Here is a 22,761-nt window from a genome sequence, read left to right as displayed (position 1 = left end):
CATCTCAATTAAAAAAACACACCAACAAACCCAGGGGGTGCCAGGGTTTCAGGGACCCCGAGCCCCCGGCTGAGCCCACTGGCGGCCGCGGCCTTGTCGTGACGTCACGTGGATGTGTTTACACGCCTGTCGTTCCCCGGCCAGGGTGACTCCTCAGAGACCCAGACTCGGCGGCTGGGAATTCCATCTGCAACTCCCAGCCCTTCACCAGCCCGTCTGTTCCGATGAACTCCGGTCGCCGGCCCCGGGGCTGGGTGTGGCCTGGAGCCTGGAGCCCGACTGGCCCACTGTGCGCCCCTCCCAGCCCCCAGCCCCACGGCGGGCACCGGGCACCGGCCGCCTCTGGGTCCAGTTAGAAGCTCACAGCGGGAGCAGGTACAGCTTTCAGGTTAATCCATGTTTATCTTGATTTTTATTTCCTTTCTTCCCTGAAATTGGTCCCAGGGCGCCAGGCGCATTCTCCCCGAGGGGAGGGGTAGGGTGTGGTCTCTGCCGCCCATGGCGATGGCTGGGCGCCATGGCTGCAGTAGCTGACGGGGCCTCCGGTCCTGAGCCAGCAGCAGCCGGGGTCACGGGGGCGGGGCTGGCTTCCAGGTGGTTCTGGGTCTGGGGCTCAGCCGCCGGAGGCCTGGGCGTTGTCTCAGACTGAAACTGTCCGTGTGACCCACAGGCCCCAGCTCCTCCTCAGGTGACCGGGTGCTGATTAGAACTGTGGCCCCGAGGCCGGACCCCTACGTGCCGGGAGAAGGAGGTGGCTGAGTCAGGGTGCCGGGTGGGGCCCGGCTGAGTCACAAGAAAGGAGGAAAGGTCACGGTCGAGACGTGGGCAGCGATGAGCACTGCAGAGCCGCTGGCCCACGGGCAGCCCTTGGCCACGGGTGGGATCGGATGCGGCCTTGCTCCTGCTGGGGAAACGCTGGCCGGGCCCCAGCGATGCGTCTGCGGCAGCAGCTAATGCCTGTTCCACCCGCAGCTTAAGGACAAGATGGATGCAGGCCAAGCTGTGGTGTCAGCACAAATCCCAGGACAAGGGAAGCTGGGCCAGAGCGGGTTCAAGTCAGCCCCTCCCCGGGCTCGGGGACCCAAGGCCACGGCCGGGGAAGCTGCAGCGCCAGGACCTGGTCCCAGGGCCCGAGGCCACGGAGGGGACCACGGAGGGAGCTGGGGTCGGAAAACTGCCTCAGGGCTAGAGGGCAAAGGGGCCACGTGCTCACCGGACTGACTCAGGGCAGGCCGACCTGAGACCTAAAGCGGCTGCAAAGGGCCTGACAGGAAAACCTCTCATTAAAGAGCCGCCTGTGGCGGGCAGTCACGTCCGCCGTGTCCTCCCTGGCAAGGTCAGTCTCGTCCTCACTGAGCCCGCGGTCTGCGGCTGAGATAACGCCAGTGAAACGGTCACCTGTGCTTCCTTCTCTGGACCCTCAGGGCACCAATGGCGCCAGGGCGGAGGCCACAGCCTCCCTCGTGGTTCGGTTCCCTTGCTCACTGCTGACTGCAAGCCATCGGCACCCACCGGAGTGAAGGAGCCTGCGTCCGCATTTTCTTCCCCCGATCTCAGAGCTCCCCCTTCGCTTTCTCCCGCCTCCCTCGTCTGTCACCAGTGGGTTTCGTTAACCCCCTGGCGTCTCCCCTTTAGATGTAAAGGTTAAAGGGGGGAACCCACTGTTCTCCGGGGCACTCTCCCTACACTGAGATCCTGCTTCCCGCAATTGTCCACCGTTTGGCTTAAATAAACTCACAAAATTCTTCACAGGTTTGAGTGCTTCCTCCCCAAACAGAGTCCACTCGGGGGCTCACAACCTGATGTTTTTCATGTGAAAATAATTTGCAGGGAGAGGGAGAAACAGGGCGGAATAGAAAGGTTCTCAGAGATTATAAGTGACAATATCGGCAAGAGATAAAAAGAACTCCCCCCCCCCCCCGGCCCCCCAGCAAGAGACCAGGCACTCGCGGGGGCTTCCCGGAGGCGGGGCTGGGCCGTGACCTGAGTCCCCGGAGGCCAGGAATTTCCAAGAGGAATGGGGGGGGGGGGGGGGGACAGGGGCTCCCTGCGCCCACAGTGAGCGGGTTCTCGCTTCTAAGGGAACACAGGCCTCTCAGCGCATTCTCCTTTCTCCGCAGCCACCGCTGCAGGACAGGCCCCGGGCCCTCCGTGACCCTTGCACCAGCCACGTGAGGAAACCTGAACGTTAATGCCAGGAGGGCTCCTGCTGGAAAAGGGGACACGCCCTCCCCGCCAGACAGCGGCGGCCACAGGACTCGCTGGCCTGCTGCACGGCCGGCCGGGGCTCAGCTTAAATTGTTTATGCGGAGTGGGCACCTCTCCAGGTCCCCGATACCTGCCTGTCCGTCTAGAACAGCGGTTCTCAACCTGTGGGTCGTGACCCCTTTGGCGGTCAAACAACCCTTTCACAGGGGTCGCCTAAGACCATCCTGCATATCAGATATTTACATGACGATTCATCACAGCAGCAACATGACAGTTATGAAGTAGCAACGAAAATAATTTTCTGGTTGGGCCACAACATGAGGAACTGTATTTAAAGGGCCAGAAGGTTGAGAACCACTGATCTAGAAGACTATCAAGCCCTGGCTGGTGTTGCTCAGTAGATAGAGCGTCGGCCTGTGGACTGAAGGATCCCGGGTTCGATTCCCCATCAGGGCACGAGCCCAGGTTGAGGGCTCGATTCCCAGCGCGGGGGGTGCACGAGGCAGCCGATCCAGATTCTCCCTCATCTTTGATGCCTCTCTCTCTCCCTTTCCATTCCTCTCCGAAGTCAATAAAACTATATTTTTTAAAAAAGAGCTACATACTTAACAAAAAACAAAAAAAGATGCCGACCTCGGCCACAACTCCCCACCATGACGCGCTTCTCGTTACAAACGATGCTGGACCATCCCACGTGTCCGTCTCTGAGTCTGCAAGGCCGCCAGGGCCGGGCAGCCTCCTCGGAGCTGGTCAGGCGCGGTGTGTGGTCCTTCTCCGTCCATGCTGACCACGAAGGCCAAGAGCAGGGCTGCAGCGCCCTCAGCAGCGGCTGCCACACTGTGCCCCACGCAGGAGTGGCCGTCCGCCTCCCACCCCCCAGTCTGCATGTGGCTTCCCGCCTTGTTCACGTCTCTGGAATCCACGGAGAGCTAGATTGGGCTGCTTCCCTTGCCTAACATTTCACGCATCTTGAAGATGTTGCTCGTTAAAGGGCCGGCGTGGAGGGACCCAAAGCTCACACTGGTGAGAGGCACCGGGCAGGGAGAGAGCTGGGGCATCGGGCGGTGTTGTGGGGAAGCGGGCGGGGGGGGGGGGGGGAGCCCCTCAGAGAGAGCGGCATCTTCAGGGAACGGAACGGGGCGGAGTGGGAAGGCGAAGGGGACTGGTCGCTTTGGGCGGGAGGCGCAGGGGAGGAGGGCAGGGCGGCGGGAAGCCTGACCCAGCGCCGAGCGGCCCCGGACGCAGCAGGAGTCACGGCAGCGCTGGATCTCAGGTTCTTGCTAAGAAACCGCACGCTGCGCCCCGAATTCTGGTTCTTCAAAGACTCGGAGGACAGTGGACGAAAAGGGGCCACACGCTGACCTGCGAGCTCAGGGGAGGCCTGTGGCGGCCCGGCCAACCCAGAGCCCTCAGGTGGGCGCGGAGGGTGGTGTGGAATAAAAGCTCCATTAACAGGAGCTCGGGGGAGTGGTCAGGTCCCAGGCCGGTGTCCCTGACAGCGACCAGCGTCTACCTGCACTGAGTGTTGTCTTTTGCATCTAAGATAACCCTGCGGAGGGCCGGGGTCACAGAACGGCCCTTCTCCCAACCCCCTGGGCACAGCGAGTGGCAGGAGGGAGCCTGCACGTTCGGTGCCTCACGTTACTGTCGTGTTCACTGGACTGTGAGCTGTCCTGCACGCCCCCTGTGAAGGAAGCACGTGCCCATCATTTCACTCCCCCAATCCCAGAGGCCCCCGCGCTTTCTGCGCCTCCTCGTCTACCGGCCATGGGTTTCCGTGACCCCCTTACGTCTCCTCCTCTGACTGTGACGTGTGAAAAGCTGCCATTCTCGGGGCTCTATCCCAGCCCCTGGATCCTGCTTCCGGGCCATTGCCCACCCACCGTTTGGCTCAAATAAACTCACACATTTTACAGGTGTGAATGGTTTGTACTTCATCACCATCAGGTGAACACAGGCTGTGGCTGCGCCGGCAGGAGGAGTGGCCACGTGACCAGGCGGGAGTATAATTCCGATTCCTTTCCAAAAGCTAAAGAAATCGTCCAGCCTCCTTCGGCGAAGCTGGAACGAAACCACAAGAGCGAGGAAGACGCGAACCCCCAGCACGGAAAGTACAGGCCTGCCCCCTTGATGCAGAAACCCCAATAAAACACCCAGCAGCAACTTAAAAAACAGCGGCGTTTCTCCCAGAAACCGGACGACAGTTAAATATTAGAAAATAAATGAGCCCGATTCGCCGGATGAGTCGTCTGGGGCGAGGACGGTTCCCACAGACGCCGTGTTCCCGGGACCAGCATCTGCGCCCGGGCCGCTCACCTGCTCACCTGCTCCCCTCCCCACAGCAGTGCCCCTCTGGGACCAGGTCCCCCTCCAGGGACGCCCGGGCCTCCTGCTGCGGGGCTGAGCCCCATCCCTTGCTCCTCTGCACCCCCCTCTTCCCAGCAGGCTCAGCCCCGTCCCCCCACTCACCACTCAGGGCTGTGTCCTCTGCTGGGACCAAGGTGGCCGGACCCTCCAACGCGGGCTGTGGTGAGCTGTTTCTGTTTCCCGCGACCCGCACGGGAAAACGACAGGTTCTTGAGCGGAGGAGCTGGGGATTAAGAAATTAAAGAAAGACCAAGACGCAGAAATAGATTTTAAGCTGGGGCCAGGTGGGCGCCATCCTCTCTGATGGAGAGGCGGCAAAAGCGGCTGAGCCACACAGCAAGTTTATTTTAAAGCCTAGATTTACATATCTAGTTCCGCCCCTGCCTGATTAACACGTCCAGCCTTATTGGGGAAGCATGTTCCCAGGGCGTGGCTGCCTATGCTCTGAGTTCAGCTGACAGTAATTATAAGAAAATGCCTAGGTGCCTCCCAGGCGGCCCTCTACAGCGGGCCATCCCCGCTGCTGCGCCCCCCACCCCACCGCACCCTCCGCGACGGCCCCCCACGGGCACCCACACAGACACCGCCCACTCGGGCCCGAGGCCACGCCCTCTGCTGGTGCGGGTGGTCCCCCCCCCCCCCCCCCGCCCCCGCCTCCCGCATCCCCAGTCCTGCTCCCACTGCTGCTGACCCCTGGGAGCTCTGGCCCGTGTGGCTCAGTGGTGAGCGTCCACCTAGGAACCAGGTCACTGTTGGATTCCGGTCAGGACACAGGCCCGGGTAGCAGGCTCCATCCCCAGTAGGAGACGTGCAGGAGGCCCCCAGTCCAGGATTCTCTCTCATCATGGATGTTTCTCTCTCTCTCCCTCTCCTTCCCTCTCTCTTTGAAATCAATACAAATATATATATTTTAGAGACAGTGGTTTGCCCGCACCAGTCCACCCACCTGCTCCTAAGAGGACACCGATGGCTCCGCTCCGTCGGCCTCCTCGAGGAGGAGCTGCCGGGGAGGCGTCTCGTCACCCTCCTCCTTTCCCTCCTCGCGTGGCTCCACATCCCACACTCTCCCCACCCTGCGAACCCGGGGGAGTGCCACAGGGACCCAGGCCACAAGCAGGGTGTGTGGGAAGGTCACAGAGGAATGGCCGTCCCTGGACCAGAGGACCCGTTTGGAAAGAACAGTAGCCCTGGCCGGTGTGGCTCCGCGGACAGAGCGTTGGACAAAGGGTCCCGGTTCCTGGGCTGCAGGCTCCTCCCGGCCCGGGCCCTGGTCAGGGTGCGTGCAGGAGGCAACCGATCGGTGTTTCTCTCACATGGATATTTCTGTCTTTCCCTCTCTCTTCCACTCTCTCTAAAATCAATGGGAAACTATCCTCGGGTGAGGATTTAAAAAAAGAATCGTAAATAAGGCTCCTCGGGGAACAGACTCCACGCACTGTGAAGTCCTGGCGAGTCCCCGCCCCCCCACACCCTGCAGGAAAACCAGTGACCGTGTAAAAGTCAGCTTGGAAGAGAGGGAAGCAATGAACCCTTAAGGAAACAATTTAAAATTTTCCGGGACAATTTGGACCCTTCAAATTCTAAAGGAACATTCTACAAACGTATTGTCATGTCATGGTGTTTGCTCAGCCTCGCCCTCCCTCCTGGGCCCTCGGACCTCACTGTCTCCACGTGTCATTTCCAGGCCACTGTAGTTTTCCAGGCTTGATTTTATCACGTGTTGCACTTTTTTTTTTTTTTTAATGTATTTTTACTAGAGGCCCAGTGCACGAATTCATGCACAGGTGGGGTCCCTCGGCCTGGCCAGCGATCTGGGTCGATGGGGGCCCGTCTCACCCAGTCCCACTTGGGGCCAATGGGGGCGGGAGGTTGGCTGTGGGAGCACACTGACCACCAGGGGGCAGCTCCTGCATTGAGCGTCTGCCCCCTGGTGGTCAGTGTGCGTCATTGCGACCGGTTGTTCGGGCATAACAGTCGCTTAGGCTTTTATATATATAGATTGCTTTCAGAGAGGGAGAAGGAGAGATAGAAACATCAATGATGAGAATCATGGATCGGCTGCCTCCTGCACACCCACACTGGGGATCGAGCCCGCAACCCGGGCATGTGCCCTGACCGGGAATCGAACCGTGACCTCCTGGTCGGGTTGACACTCAACCACCGAACCACGCTGGCCAGGAACGTGTTGCACTTTGCATCTCTGCAAACTCCTGGTCGGGTCTTCATCGTCTTAGGTTTCCTGTGTGCTGCGCACTGTAACCTGAAGGTGCAGATTTTGACCCGGACACCAGGCCACAAGAACCGTCTCCACAGTCAATTCCAGGGCAAGACTCAGGCACCATGAGGCTGTTTTAATTCCGTCCTTAGGCTGGCAGCCTTAGCTTACATAACGTCACATGTCAGAGCCTACATCTCTCAGGGAGGTTGTGATCACACTGGCTATGACTGCTCCTCCAATATTGAATTTAATATATGTATAGAAACCTATCCCTTTGAAATGCAAACACTGTTCTGGAAAACAAAAGCAGACTGAATGAAAATTCAGCTCGGTTAGGAATCTGGAGAAAATGCCTGTAAACCAAGGGTCGACTGCAAGGCTTCTACTGAGGCGGAAATACCAGGATGGACCAGCGCCCAGCTTTGGTATAAAACAGGTAGGATTTTAAACATCATGAGATTTGGGGCAAGTGACTCCGTTTATTTCCAAGGCTGTGGAACGGGCAGTGGGGGGCCCACAGGAGGGCAGCAGTGGGGACCCTCGTGCTGACAGACGCCCGGGATCCTGACGGGATCCGTGTCAATGTGCTGGTTCTGTTTTACTTGTTTCTCAGTGTTATCCTTGGGAAAACGGACCACAGGGCATACAAGAGCTCTGAGGTTTCCTCGTAACATTGAATTGAGTACAATTATCTCAAAAAAGAACTTAAAGAAGTCATTTGCATATCTTCTCCAATCTTCTATGAGCAAAATAACGTGAAAGACTCCACAACTGCTTTTTTAAAATTTTTATTTCTTTAAAAATATTTTTGTTGATTTCAGAGAGGGAGAGGGATAGATAGAAACATCAATGATGAGATAATTGGTAGGCTGCCTCCTGCACACACTCCCCCCCTCACCCCCCTGCCAGGATCAACCCGGAACCCGGGCATGTGCCCTGGCTGGGAATCGAACCCTGACCTCCTGGCTCATAGGTTGATGCATGGCCCAATTGCTTTAAATTTAGCGATGACACAACCAGAAGGTGGCACCATTACCACACAACTAAGGGCATCATTCATTTTAAACATCTATGATAATAGAAGGGTAATATGCTAATTGGATTGGACGTCTTCCGGACATCCTTCCTGATGAAGCCGGGGCCAGAGGGAAGCCAGCCCGGGTCTTGGGTGCCTGCCGAAGAGAAGCCAGTGCCAGCAGCTGGGGGAAGGAAGGCCTACTCTTGCACAAATTTTCATGCATCGGGCTTCTAGTCCTATCTAATAAAAGACAAAAGGGTAATTGACCGTACCTTCGCTACGCTTCCCATTGGCTAATCAGGGAGATATGCAAATTAACTGCCAAGAAAGACGGCGATTAATCACCAACAAAGATGGCAGTTAATTTGCATACGTAGGCGCCAAGCAACGGAGCAAAGCCGGCTGGCCTTGGGCAGGAGCAGCGAACAAAGGCCAGCGTGGCAAGAGAAGAGCCAAGAGGGAAGCCCGCCATGCCGGCCTCCGCCACACCCCCGGGGCCCTTGCGCGCGGCCAGCAGCGAGGAGCTAAGCCCCTCGCCCGCCACACTGGCCCCTCCTGGTGAGGAGCGAAGGCCTGGGTTCCGGGCACCAGAGGAAAACTGGTGCCAGCAGCCAGGGGAAGGGGCCCCCGATTTCGAGAGGGCACAGGCCGGGCTGAGGGACCCACCCGAGTGCACAAATTTTTGTGCACCGGGCCTCTAGTCCTATATAATAAAAGGCTAATATGCAAATCAACAAGAACGACTGGTTGCTGTGATGTGCACCGACCACCAGGGGGCAGACACTCAATGCAGGAGCTGCCCCCTGGTGGTCAGTGTGCTCTGTGGGAGCGCCGCTCAGCCAGAAGCCAGGCTCAAGGCTAGCGAACGCAGCAGCAGTGGCGGGAGCCTCTCCCGCCTCAGCAGCAGCACTAAGGATGTCCAACTGCTGGCTTAGGCCCGCTCCCCATGGGCCTAAGCCCACTGTCAGACATCCCCCGAGGGCTCCTGGACTGCGAGAGGGCGTAGGCCGGGCTGAGGGACACCCCCCTTCTCCCCCCTGAGTGCACATTTGTACACCGGGCCTCTAGTGTCATAATAATGGAATACTATGATTTTATCAATGAAAATTCAATGCTAACCCCAACTCAGCCATATTTTCACTCCACGTCCTGTGTGACGCTTGGAAGAAATGCAATTTTCAAAAGTCATTTGAAAACAACACAAATGCTTTTGGGTCTGCGTAGCACAGGCTGTAACTAGAACAGACCCTCTGGGTGTGCTTTTCACAGGGCCTGTGTGGGCTGGCAAACCTGCCCAAGACCAGGAAGACTCCCGGCCACCCTGGGGCCCGGCCGGCAGCACCGCCCTCTGCACAGGCACTTCCTGCCTGGCGGCCGGCCCGGGCTCTGACCAAGGTTCCTGGGAAAATTCCCAACAGCAGCTGCAGTGAGAGAGGCTGGGGGAGGGACTCTTCTTTTGTAAAAGCAGCAAAGTCCAGAACGTTCTCATTGTTTTAAAATCCTACACACTTCCTAGGCAGGGAGAGGAGGCTCCACCAGGTCATGGAGATGCCCACAGGTGCCCGTGGGAGATGCCGGCCACACAGCAGACCCTGTCCGTCACTGACCGGGTGTCCGTCCCCGCCTGGCACCGGGCAGGGCCCCGACGAGCCGTCCACAGCTCCTGGCATCCGTGCCCGCTGCATCAGCCCTCCGTCACGTCCAGCCTCCCCACCCAGCCTGCACCGCAAGCCCCGGCTGTCCACCCCAGCTCTGAAGCCGACGTGTAACTTTCTTAGGAGAACACATTTTACTTAACAAAGTAAGTGAGCTTTTCCCCACACAGATGTGTTTTTCATGTGTCTTCTGAGGGTCACCAAGCACCTGCCCTGAAGTCCATACATTCGTCAGTTAACCACACCCATTCGAGCAGCTCTGTTTACTGCTGACAGAACACAACCAGACCACGTGAGAAGCGAGTTGGGATTAGTTCTGAGCGGTTTATTCTCGTCGTTACAGTGTCCCACCACGGGATTAAAAAGACGCGTGTACAGGTAAATGGTGGGAGGCACACGCGTGTGCCCATTCTGAAAGAAGGCATGTTACATGTACAGAAAAATGCAGCAAACAGTAAGGTGTTCAAAGGAATTTCTGACAATTCAGATGTGACATGTTTACAAAGAAAGCATGTTTTAAAATAATTAAATAATTTTCATATTATTATAAAAGTATTGAGATAAATATCAGAAGACCCCAAAATCACAAAAATGTTTTCCTATGCTATTGAGTCAAAGGGTAGTTCCATTAAAAGTCCCAAAATAGACAGTATTTTGTCGCTATGAAAAACATCAAATTACCAAAATATGTGAAATAAACATGCGATGCGTAAGCGGTACCAAGACCTGTCCGAGGCTCCCAGCCCTGCCGTCCACGCCAGCCGGGCTGCTTGGGACCTCGGAGGAGCCGGCACAATGAATAAGAAGTGAGAGCGACTCACCACCTCTCCTCCCATCACTTCCAGACGGAGCTGCGGAGAAGGAAAACCCTAAGCGAACATCGAAGACATTAGCTTATGAGTAAGAAGCGGGCGGTGCGCTCCTCATGCGCCGGGCGCTAAGGTGACGCTGAGCAGTAGTGTCAGGGACAGCGACCTCTCTTTCTCAGACAAGAACTCATCTTAGAAAATGAGGGAGAGGTATGAATTCAAAACAAAACAGTACTGTGAAATGGTGAAACATCACAAAATAGCAGCATGTGAACTCAAGAGTCTTTTCTGAAAGCAAATGTTTAAGACTGAACTGCAGAACGGCACTTGCTCCAACTGGTCTGCTATCAGCACCTCGGACGAGGACTTTTTAGAGGTGCTCATGTTTATGTTTATATTTATGGCTCCCCAAGACAATGTGGACTCTAATTTGTGTTTTGAAACATAAATATTGCACAGGCAGTAACACATCAGCATCTGGTGTCTCTAACATAAAATGACACCTGATTCAACACGACGTGTAAAACCACTGAGGCAGGGTGAGCACAGTGAGGGGATGGCACGCAGGCACTTGAATCGAGGCTGAGTGACAGTCAGGCAACCACAGCGCGAGGGAGGTGTCTGCATAGGAACCTGGGTCTCTCATGGACCCAACACACAAGTAAGAAGTTTGTACAAACTTTCATGGAAAACCGGGTCTCCAGAAACTTCACACCGAATAACTTCCACTGAATACAGCATTGACGACTGCCGCCTCAGTTAACCTTTTTCTAACAAATGTCCAATAGACAGGTTTTAGAATCTACTTTCCCCCTTCTCCACCCAGCACAGCCCATAGCCCTCGCCAACAGCCCAGGAACACCCTCTGCGAATCACGCTCACCGTGAGACCCAGGGCACCAGCCTGTCCTGTCAGACCACCCGCGCCCTGGGACGGATCACAGCACCAGACACCGGGGCTCAGGTATCTGTCTGGCAATTCCCATTCAATAATATCAACCAGTAACGATGTGTCAATATTCATCGTCTAAGAGGAAGTCATAGTAGCAATTTTTTTAACCAACCAAGATAACTGATAAGCATTTTTAATGTTTTAAATGGATAAACATGTAATGATCAAATTCGTTAGACAAAACATCACACACACGTTTTCAACACCCAGTGAGGCCGCACGGCACCTGGGGGCGCTGAGACGAGACTCCGCTTCTGTCTTTCCTTTAAAAAGGCGCCACTGCGCTGGCCATGCCCAGGCCCCCGGTTTACCAGCTGAGGAGGAGCACATCCGAGGCCGTGGGACAGGCCGTGGAGACCTGTCACCCTGTCATCTTTGGCTGAAGCCTCAGGAGAGGGAGGGGCTGGCATGGCGGCCGCCGAGCATCCAGCTTACACGTCACTGACGGGCAGGCTCGCGTCGTCCAAGTCCAAGTCCACGGGGCCACGCTGCCCCTCCAGAGGGCTGTTCCTGCCGGGAGGGGTGGGCAGGGCGCGTCCGCTCACTTGGGAAGCTGGTGCTCTTGGAGGGACAGTCTGGACCTTGAGGCTCCCTGGCTTGACCTTGGCAAGAGATTCGCAAAATCCTCGCTTCTCCAGGGTAAAGCTTGAGACCAAAGAGCTGCTGCGAGCGGCGGTGGGATGCGCGGCGGAGGTGCGGGGCGCGGGCTGGGGCTCGGGGCCGCCGGGCTGCTCCTGGAAGGGAGTGGGGGTCAGACACAATCAGTCAGACGGGGTCAGTCACACATGACACGGTCAGTAGCTCATGTGAGGCTTTATCCTCTGAGAAACAAGCGACACACACACACACACACACACACACACACAGAGCAGAAGCGTGAGCCATGCAGCAAGCGTGTGCACGTTCTCCACAGCCAGGCGCGTGCAGGAGCGCGTGTGAAGCAGTGGCGGCCGCCCTCACTAAGGAGCCAGCCTGTCCCTCGCGGTGCTGGGAGCCGACCCCGAAGACGCAGCGAGCCAGCGAGGGGCACGGGTCCAGGCGCCCGCTCAGCTGCGCTCACGGTGGCCGGCTTTGCTGCTTCGTTTCAAGTTTGCGGTCATTCCGCACCAGGAGGTCGGCCACACGTTCTACGTGTCCAGCGAGCCTGAATGCCACTGCCACACGAGCAGGCTCGTTGCTTTCTCTGTAACTGCATGTTTGGTTTTGAATGTCATGCATTCATCTGGCTTAAGACTGTCAGGGAACATGGGTACAGACTTAGCCGTCGGGACAGCTGTGAAGTGGCTCAGTGGTGACGGCTGATTTCAATTCGCGTCTAATGGTCCCAGACCTGCAGGTGCCTCGCAGCAAGGCCATTCCCCCTGCCTCGCCCGCAGCTCCTAGTGCTGCGCGCACCATGACACCAGTGGCTCCGAGAACACAGGGCGGCCAATTCCCCACGTGACCGATGCCCACGGGAGGCGGAAGGTCACCCGAGACTCAGTGCCATGCAAACTACAGCAGAGTCCGTCCGACACCGGGCATGCACGACTGCACACGTTAGAACGAGGATGGGTGTCGAGTGGTGTCATAAAAATGTCAAAACACAGAAAACATGGAAACTGAAACTGGCACTTCAGCCAGTGGGTTTTAGGCAACAGCGTCTACGGCCTCCGGTCAGTCAGCCGTTTCTCGCTGTTATCTTTCCTGCTGCTCCGACCTGAGGGCTGTTAGTGTCGACAGGTTACGGCAACTGCAGGAGGCAGTTTGTTAGCTCGACTTTCTAGGACGGACGGGTGAGTAGGGAGTGAGAAGGCACGTGCGTGCGCGCCCACATACGTGCCGCATCCCCCCGTCCTGGGTGTGTACCTCTGAATACAAGGGTTCGACAGCCGTCTGGCCTGCCGCATCTGGAACACAGTGCAAAGCTGGGGTTAGAGTCGACCTACCCAGAGAGGAGGAGCCGAGTCAGCGGACAGTCCGCGCCCGCCACCAGCACAGACACGCCCTCCCGCTCTCCTCTCCCCACAGGCAGCACGCTCACAGAACTCAGTGACCCTGGGAGGTCACAGGGATAGGCGGTGACCAAGCAACATCGGGAAAGGGACTCTGATCGTCCAGAAAGGACGGGGAGAAGGCGTGATTAAGAAGCGAGAAAGGTGGATTTGTACGGACTGGTCTGTGGTTACTAAAAGCAGGAAACCAGTAAAAGGCAACGTTACCGCCTGGCCGGCGTGGCTCAGTGGTTGAGCTACTGACCAGGTTTGATTCCTGGTCAGGGCATATGCCCAGGTTGCGGGCTCGATCCCCAGTGGGGGATTTGCAGGAGGCAGCAGATCCATGATTCTCTCTCTCTCCCTCTCCCTTCCTCCCTGAAATCAATAAAAATATATATATATATATTTTTAAAAAGGGCAACGTTACCACCAGGGAAATGCTGAAAGTGCCAAAAACCTAGCATCATGCTGGGTCTAGGTAACAGGCGATCATGTTACTTATCGGCCTACGTTCTGCAGACCTGAGTGACACCTCGCCATGTCTGCACTCCTCAGCACAACTTGTATTTTCACATCGGAGACCAGCGACCAAGGTGCTCTAAGGTAAATCTTATTCCTGTGCTGTACCTGAACGTGGTGAATTAAATTTAACAACATTTTTTCTTACTATTTCTCAGCATGTTTAGCTGCTTTAATTTTCCCGTGGTACTACCAAAAGGTAATTCAGATTGTAAACAAAAGCAGCCTTTCACATTCTCGGGCAGAACCCACGAAGGCCCGAAGGCCCGTGAGCTGAAACCCTGCCTGCAAGCCATCAGGACATGAGGCTCCCGCCGCGCGATGCTCTCGGCACAGGTGAGCCCACAGACCCTAGCCGACCTCTCAGGAAGCTGAACGCAGTGGCTGAAGGGCCTTCCATGGCCAGGCCCCACCTGCACCAAGAACCGGCCGGTTGTACCAAACCCAGACCGACCGGCGAGGACCTCACACAGGCAGGGAGTGCTCCTTCTCGTCCCCGCGCGCCTGTGAGCCGGGAAAGCGCAGGGCGCTCCGTGTCCGCACACTGCGGGAAGCACGACATTAGAAATGCACGACTTCCCGCAGGTCCCGGTGGTGTGAAGTCACCATGCAGATACATCTCATACAGAAAGAACCAGAGGGTCCGGGGAGAGGAAGCCTGACGGATGGGGAACGCGGGGGCAGCACGGCGCAAGGACACGTACAGACGATGCCGACCGGCCAGGCCCGCGCTGCGCCACGATGGCCCCGGACACGGCCTTGATCCAGCTGTGCATCTCTTCGGGGCTGTCGGCCTGCGGGAGAAAGGGCGCATTCAGTCCACTTCCCGCACCGGCTCCTGCATCTAAGACCCGACCTATGCGCTCGGGAGTAATCAGCTTCAACAACAAATCGTTCTAAGGCAATGACTTCAAAACACCTTAGAAATCACTTTGACACCAGGTACTGCTGGGTGAGCGATTGTTCTGGAATAACTTAGAGCAGTGCCGCAATCCGAAGAGAAGTGCTGGCCGTCACAGCCCAGGGCACCTTCCTTGATGGACCGTGGCTCCCAGCATGGATGGCAGACCTCCTGTGACTCACCCAACTACACTGGCCCCAGGAGGGGCCTGAGATACTGTCCTTCCCTTCTAGAGTCTGCAATCTACAAGGTCAACAATTTTAAAGAATCAAGATAGTATTTTTGAACCAAGGCTATTAAATACTTTTTAAAAGAAAAACTTCAAAATAGGCAAAAGTAAATCATACACCTTCATTCACTGCAAATAGGAGGACATGTCGAGAAATCAATTTGGCAAAATAAAGAGGTTTAAAGAGGTTTGTGCACTGAAGAGTTACTCTAGAGCTAGAAACTCATCCTGAAGAAATGTATTTGTTTAATCCTCCCCTGAGGACATGTGTATTGATTTTTAGAGAAACATCCATGTGATAAGCCTCCATCGGTTGCCTCCCGTACCCGCCCTGAGCAGGGATCGAACCCACAACCCTTTTGGGGTATGGACGATGCTCTCAGCCATCCGGCCAGGACACACGATACTCCTCTTGTTATACAAATATGTGCCTTAAGAAAGGCAGTGAAAAAAAAAAGAATGCTTGCCTGGTTGTGGGATTCTGTGTTTTATAAACCACCCTTTTCTATAATTTCTAAGTTTTCTGCAATAAGCCTATGTAAGTTTTATAAAACAAAACAAATTTTTTTTTAAAACTCCAATCTGATTAATACAATGAGTAAAAAGTATGTTTTAAACTTAAATGCAGATGCCATCAGTGAAACCTAAGCTCTACTGCCTACTTTTATCATGTACCAATTTTATAAAATTACCAAAAATGATGGAACCAAAATTCCAAAATATGTGCAAAATAATCCAAGTTCAAAGTACACACTTAGCTTCTAAGTAAAGTAGATTTCCCTTCCTCCAATGACTACTTAATTCTATTCACCTAACTCCCAGCAAGGAGCACCCTCGTTTGCTGAACGTATGACCTACCAGTCACTTCACACATGACCCTTGGTGAGCTGTGGTTGTCAGGTTGATGGGGGACAACAGGGGACGTATGTCACACTTTCAACAATAATGATTAAAAAAATAACTGCAGTTGTCATTATGTTTTGCTTATTCTCATAACCTGCAATTTCACGTCCCTCTAAAATTATTAATTCCCACAAAGAGGATCTATGACCTTCAAGTATCTTACCTGCACATAGAAAGTTCGAGATGACGTTACAATTTCAAAGAGGTTGTCCCTCATCATTATGTCACTGTTAACACAAAAAATTTCCAAGTTTTAAACAGCAGTTGTTTGATAGGTTTTTTTCATTTATTTACCCAATACCAAATATCTATCTATAATACTAAAAGAGTAATATGCTAATTAGACCGGACAGCTGAATGACCTCCTGGACATCATTCCGGACGAAGCTGTGATGGCAGGGGCTGAGGCAGAGGCAGTTAGGGGCGATCAGGCAGGCAGGCAGAAGGACTAGGGGAGATCAGGCAGGCAGGCAAGTGGTTAGGGGCGATCAGGCAGGCAGGTGAGCGGTTAGGGGCGATAAGGCAGGCAGGTGAGTGGATGGGGGCGATCAGGCAGGCAGGCAGGCAGGCGAGCTATTAGGAGCCAGCGGTCCCAGATTGCAAGATGGATGTCCGACTGCCAGTTTAGGTCCAATCCCACAGAGAGCAGTCGGACATCCCCCGAGGAGTCCCGGATTGCGAGAAGGGGCAGGCCAAATTTCATGCACCGGGCCTCTAGTGTATCAATAAGAAAAGTATGAGGTAAAATACTGATTTAACAAAACCAAGCTATCAATTTTTTCAACTTCTTGAAAAAAATAAAGTTTATATAATTATATGTATATTTTATTTTGTATTTATTTTTATTGACTTCAGAGAGGAAGAGAAAGGGAGAGAAAGATAGAAACATCAATGATGAGAATCATCGACTGGCTGCCTCCTGCACACCCGCCACTGGGGATGGAGCCCACACCCTGATCAGAATCAAACCCGGAACCCTTCAGTTCACAGGCTGACACTCCATCCACTAAGTCAACCAGCCAGGGAATTATCTGTGTATTTTCGATAAGGTACATAGCACTACTTTAAAATTCAAAGTTTGTAACATGAAGAAATCAGTTTGCACTGCACAATTACATTGCCTCACACAGCTGTTCGGCACCAACCTTGAAATACTAACATGCTAATCACCAATGTGCCGAATATGATAGAAGTTGTTCACATTAAAGTTTTTCCTTTTCATTAATAAGCTTAAGGATTGTTTCCTAATTTTTAGTTTTCAAACAAAAAAACCCTCAATACTTTAATCCGAGGGTTTTAAAAGGTCTAGCATATCCCAAGTATAAGAAGCTGAAAATGGCACAAATACAGAAAAACGCCATCTTGCAAGCACACCCCTCAGCCTGCAGCCCTGCTGTGCGCAGCGACAGCCGGCACCGCGCGCTCACCTCTGCTTGCACTCCTGGACTTTGTGCACCTCCTTCAGGGGGATCACGCGCAGGGGCTCCTTCTCCTGGCGGGAAGAGCAGACAGACACATGACGTCTCCTCCTAAAAGCCTCCTCAGGCTGTCTGACCTGGAGGCCTGCGTCCAACGATGCTTCTTGAATCACGCAGCATCAGAATAGCCCCAATCCCCCCCCTCGGTACCAGGTAGTGGGTGTTTGAGGACGAACTCTCTCATGTGAACGCATTATTTTAACAAGCACAATGCCAGGGCGTGCACTAGATGTTAAAGGTCAGCTCCCTGGGATTTCCCACCAGCCTACGCACAGGCGCTAGGACTCACCCGAGGGACCTGAGGGCTAGATATGTGAGTGCCCGACCAAGGTGACAACACCAGACAGAAGCACAGACACAGGCCATCACTGGCCCTAACAGCGTCACCCCACACTCTACGCTCCTTCAAGACGAGGACTGCAGGTCGCTGACAGGACAGCATGACCCGACGTGCTGCTGTTTTACGAGCACCGAGGAAAGACGCAAGCGACAGCCGGACAGTTTTAAAATCACCTATCTTTACGGTTTTACAAAACAGTTCATTTTAAAATAACTTCAGATCATAACCGCTTCTGTATACCCTGCACCCTGTAGAGACGTGGTTCCCCTCAAAGGTCCCAGCAAACAGAAGAGGGGGGCCAGGGGCGTGAGCACAGAACTGCACTCAGTGTCCCCCTCAGGCTATTGCAGAACGTGGGTCACGTGGCAAGAATCCTACATAATAAAGGGCTCATATGCTAATTAGACCGAACAGCAGAAGGACCATCTGGATGAAGCCAGGGCTGCGAGGAATGGGCCACTCGCACGAATTCTGTGCATGAGGCCTCTAGTGCAGCGGTTCTCAACCTGTGAGTCGCGAACAATGAAAATACATCCTGCATATCAGATATTTACATGACGGTTCATAACAGTAGCAACATCACAGTGATGAAGTAGCAACGAAAATAATTTTATGGTTGGGGGTCCCCACAGATGAGGAACTGTATTAAAGGGCCGCGGCGTGAGGAAGGTTGAGAACCTCTGCTCTAGTGTTTTAAATAAGGATGCCACTCAAACTGAGGAAAGAGGGAATTCTAATCTTTGATTCCACCTCCAGAGAGAACAAAACCATCTCGTAAGAAGAAACTAAGTGACCTGCTCCCAAAAGCAAACATGGAGAGAGGGCGGGGCAGACGGCAGGACCAGAGGCTGACGCTGACGCTGAGACGCAATCCTTTCCGCCGCCTCCCACCTCCCGCCTCGGCGCTTTGGGAAACCTCAGACTGAGGGGTCTGGTGTCTCCAACTCCTTGGAGGTGAAATGTCTCTGAAGACGCAACCTTTTCATTAAGATCCACCCAACAGACCATCACCCAGAAGCACGGCCACCAGAGGCTCACTGTCTCACCAGGAGGGACAGGACTGGAAAGCGCAGACACTGCATGTAGGAACCACCACAGGGCAACGACCCTCCAACACTGAAAAGCACGTTCAGGACAAAGGACATACCAGTTCGGACTTGAAGTAGCCTATCGTGTTCTCGTCCAATTGGAAGTACCTTCTCTTCCAGTTCTTCATCTGGAGAGGAGCACAGACATGAGACTCTGCCTCTGGGACGCGGGTGCTCATCACCCCCACCTGCCCTGAGGCGAACCCCCACGGGCCCCCCTGGAGAGAGACGCAGCTTCTTTTCTGTCGCCCTCAGGCCTTGAACTCCTAACTCCAGCCGGTGCTGGCCTTCAGCTTTTATCACATGATTGTCTAATGCAGCTTCATAATCTCAATGCTCTAAAAGTTAAAAAGAAAAGGCACTTCCCCATCCCCACCCCCCCCACCCCCCTCCCCTGCCCCCACAAAACAAGTGCTCCCAGGAGGACAAGAGCAAGAACAGGAAACAGTATGAAGCCACACGAGCGTCTCCGTCCGCGGGCACTTACACTCAGGAGCAAGACAATCAGTACCAATAAAGGGAACCTTCTTTGTACGTGTTTTTGCCAATGACGTAGTTTTTGGGAACGCACTTCAGCATTTCTATGAGTTGGCATTTTGGACTTCAGAGTAAAACAAAAAAAGGAGCATCTGCGGACAGCCCTCCACACCAGCGAGCACAGCCTGAGGGCTCTGACCTCACTGCAGACGGCGCAGGTGAAACCTGCCAGCCCGCACCTCGGCTCCCTGAACCGAGCGGCAGACGGTGGGGACGGGACATCCCGCCGAGCTGTGGGGACAGAAGACCTTCCCCCGCTGAGCTGTGGGGACGGGATACCCCGCCGAGCTGCGCTGTAGTGAAACGTCGAGAAGACTGCGGGCGTGTCAGTGTTTCTTCACTCAGAGAATTCGTCTTTCATTTGAAAACGTTATTTTCTTATGAAATTCTAAAGATTTAGTTCGCACGGACAGAATGGCTCCCCTATAGCAAGGTGCTGCAAAGGCTAGAAATACTGGGGTGCATGGCTCTCTCCACGAGGCTCTGCTGGGAGAGCCGGGCTGGGCTGACCCACACCTTCCACACCTCGGAGGTGGGTTTAGGATGCGATTTTCCTTCCCAAGAAACCAAGAGGCTGATTTGTTACGGAGCCAAGGGCACAGAGTCCGGCTGCGGCCAGCCCGGCATCAAGCGGGCGCTGACGGACTCCCACACCCACCCCCACCTGACCCTCTCCCCAGGCTCAACAGAAACTTCCCGGAATAAATGCAACTGCTGGAAAGGTCACCTGAAATCGACGGCCGTTCCGTGGACTAAGCATCACTGCCCAGCTGCTCACGGAGCACGACCGTAAGAGCCCTGAGCGAAGAGGCCCTAGAACAGCCCCCCTCACCCCCCCACTCCTCAGCTGCGCTCTCGCTTCGGGTCCTGGTGCAAAACAAAGCCTTGTAGCCGAGGCCGCTCACACCCACATCCCACTGTGCGCGCGTTTGCCCGACGACTCACCACGGCTCCCTGTTTGACACAATACCCGGCTTTGATGACGGCGCTGTCGGAGGGCGGCTTCGGGGGGAAGCAGGGGAGATGGCTTGGTGACCTTTTCAAGTGGTTTCTGTCAGCGCTCTCACCACAGTCGTTGACTTCTTCTTTCTAAAGTGAAGCAGAAAAGAAAGTCCTTTCTTGGCGCTCGGCTTCCCAGCACAGGAAGCAGGCGCGGACACGCCAGTAGCCACGGCCGTGGGCGCAGGGAGCACCAGGGACCACCGTCAGCACAGGCCTACCCCGCGTGCGCTGTGCCCGAAGCTCACACAGAACAGACGGGGGTGAACTGTGATGGGAAACACGTTAAAATCTACAAAAGGGGGAAAGCAGACTTGCAGACCGTGTTGTCGTCCTACCAGAATCGCCAGCTCCATCTCAGCTGCACGAGGACACAGATTTGGAGTGAAGTGTTCGAGCTGATTTACGGTCCTGGACCGTAACTGTCCGTCACTGACCGGCCACGCCTGTCTGCTGCTCTCGGTCTGCAGCGGGCCTGTCGCCAGTGCTTCCGTGAGGCAGGGGCAGTGGGGCTAACGTTTTACTTTGAAATAAGTGTATAGTCACAGGAAGTTACCAGGGGCACCGGTTAATAATGCGGATTTTTTCCACTAGATGGATTTACACATATGTTGATATATACGCGATTTGATATGTATGCTATTTTGTTGTATTGACAGCAAGATTCAAAACTTCGTATGTCAAATTTTCTGAAGGTGTTAACATCGTATTTTTACATTTAAAAATGTCGAATTTCATGCCAAAAAAAGAGCATTTGCGGAAAGTTTTAATTCATTACTTTACTTTGCAGAAAAGTGCTGAAAATGATCATATACTTCGGGAAGCTTATGGTGAACATGCTCCATCTCAAGATCCTTGTGAACGCTGGTTTAAACGCTTTAAAAGTGATGATTTCCATGTGAAAGACAAAGAACGTCCAGGTCAATTTGAAGCACGCTTTGATCGTAAACGACCAGAATGTGCCAGAAGACAAGGCAAAGTAATTTTGCTTCATGATGACACACCATCACACACTTCAAAACCAGTTAAAGACGCGTTAAATGAAAAGATCTTGCCTGGGAAGTATGAACCCACCCCATATTCACCAGACCTTGCTCCTTCAGATGACCACTTGTTCCGATGAATGGCACACGCACTTTCTGAGCAGCACTTCAAAACGTATGAAGAAGTGGAAAATTGGGTCTCTAAATGGTTTGCCTCAAAACAAGAAAAGTTCTATTGGGACGGTATCCACAAATTACCTGAAAGATGGGGAAATGTGTAGCTAGCGACGGACATTACTTTGAACAAAGCACTTTTGATGTTTCTCCTGAAGTTATCGTGTTTTCTTTGATTACAAAACCGCATTATTAACTGGCGCACCTGGTCCTTTAAAGATGTACAGGAGGGCCCCCACTGGTGTGGCTCAGGGGCTGAGCATCGACCCGTGCACCAAGAGGTCACCAGTTCGATTCCCGGTCAGGGCACTTGCCCAGTTGCAGGCTTGATTCCCAGTAGGGGGCGTGCAGGAGGCAGCCGATCAATGTTCTGTCTCATTGATGTTTCCAGCTCTCTCTCCCTCTCCCTTCCTTTCTAAAAGCAAACTATAATAATCTATAATAATAAAAGGATGATATGCTAATTGGACCAGACGTCCTTCCGGGCGACCTTCCAGACGAAGCTGGGGCTACAAGGGAAGCCTGGGTCCCAGGTGCCAGAGGGAAGCTGGTGCCGGCAGCGGGTGGCAGGAAGGCCTACTCTTGCACAAATTTCGTGCACGAAAGGACGCCTGGTCCAATTAGCATATTAACCACTCACCTGCTACAGCACCGGCGTTAGGTCCAATTTGGGGCTCTTAGGAATAAAGCTGTTATGAACACGCATGTGCAGGTTTCTGTGTAAACGTAAGTCTCATTTCTCTAGAACGAATGCCGAGCAGTGTAAGTGCTGGGCCACGTACTAACTGCGAGTTTATTTTTATGAATATCTGCCAAACTCTTTTTCAAAGTGGTCATCCTGCTTCACATTCCCACCCGCAATGTGAGCAACGATCTCTCCCCACCCTCGTCGGCGTTATCGTGACTTTTGAAACTAGAGACAAAAACGCAAGCTTTTTGTGTCCACGGACCACTGGACTAATTCAGGAGCCGTGCTGCTGACAACACTGACATCCCCCTCCGCAAGGAGCCGTCACACAGCAGAGCACCGGGGCTACCTGCGTCGGCGTGATGATGGGCACCCCGCCCACAATGTCAGTTCTGTAGGACACCTGCTTCTTCCCACAGTCCCCTGGGCGGCTCTGGTTCTCAGCATGAGGCTGTGAGTCTGACTGCTTTGGTACCTAAAATAGGAAGGGAAATGATTTTACAACCAGCATCACAGATGACACCCTTTGTCACAGAATTTCCAGCTTAGTCTCTTTACATAAAACCAGCACGTGTCAGAATTGCTGACAGTGTATGGACTCTGTAAGGCTCATATGACCCTTTCTCTGTAACACAGCCACCACTTACAGAGTGCGCACGAGGGCAGGACTCTCGCCCATGTCTCGTCTCACCGTCCATCCAATCCTCTCCCAAGGGTGGG

The 22,761-nt window shown here is 54.0% G+C and overlaps 1 protein-coding gene across 7 annotated transcripts in view; it reads right to left on the bottom strand.

Moving 5' to 3' along the window:
* Nucleotides 1-9,770: 9,770 nt before the first annotated feature.
* Nucleotides 9,771-22,761, bottom strand: part of PLEKHA1 (pleckstrin homology domain containing A1) — a 36,214-nt gene continuing 23,223 nt past the window's right edge. For 4 of the 7 annotated variants that reach the window (XM_070432017.1, XM_070432024.1, XM_070432022.1 and 1 more), the window contains 7 exons: nt 22,391-22,516; nt 20,143-20,286; nt 18,720-18,788; nt 17,182-17,246; nt 15,918-15,981; nt 14,426-14,515; nt 9,771-11,960 (listed from right to left, as the gene is read on the bottom strand). In XM_070432017.1, coding sequence (XP_070288118.1) covers nt 11,658-11,960; nt 14,426-14,515; nt 15,918-15,981; nt 17,182-17,246; nt 18,720-18,788; nt 20,143-20,286; nt 22,391-22,516 — 861 coding nt within the window. In that variant the 3' untranslated portion in view covers nt 9,771-11,657. Of the gene's footprint in view, nt 11,961-13,044; nt 13,116-14,425; nt 14,516-15,917; nt 15,982-17,181; nt 17,247-18,719; nt 18,789-20,142; nt 20,287-22,390; nt 22,517-22,761 lie in introns of all 7 variants that reach the window. The other 3 variants (XM_070432019.1, XM_070432023.1, XM_070432021.1) reach the window with 2 other exon arrangements.

Source organism: Myotis yumanensis, unplaced genomic scaffold (assembly GCF_028538775.1).
Source record: "Myotis yumanensis isolate MYYU_CA2020_CCGP unplaced genomic scaffold, mMyoYum1.0.hap1 SCAF_13, whole genome shotgun sequence".
NCBI lineage: Eukaryota > Metazoa > Chordata > Mammalia > Chiroptera > Vespertilionidae > Myotis > Myotis yumanensis.
This window is presented reverse-complemented; position numbering and strand designations above follow the sequence as displayed.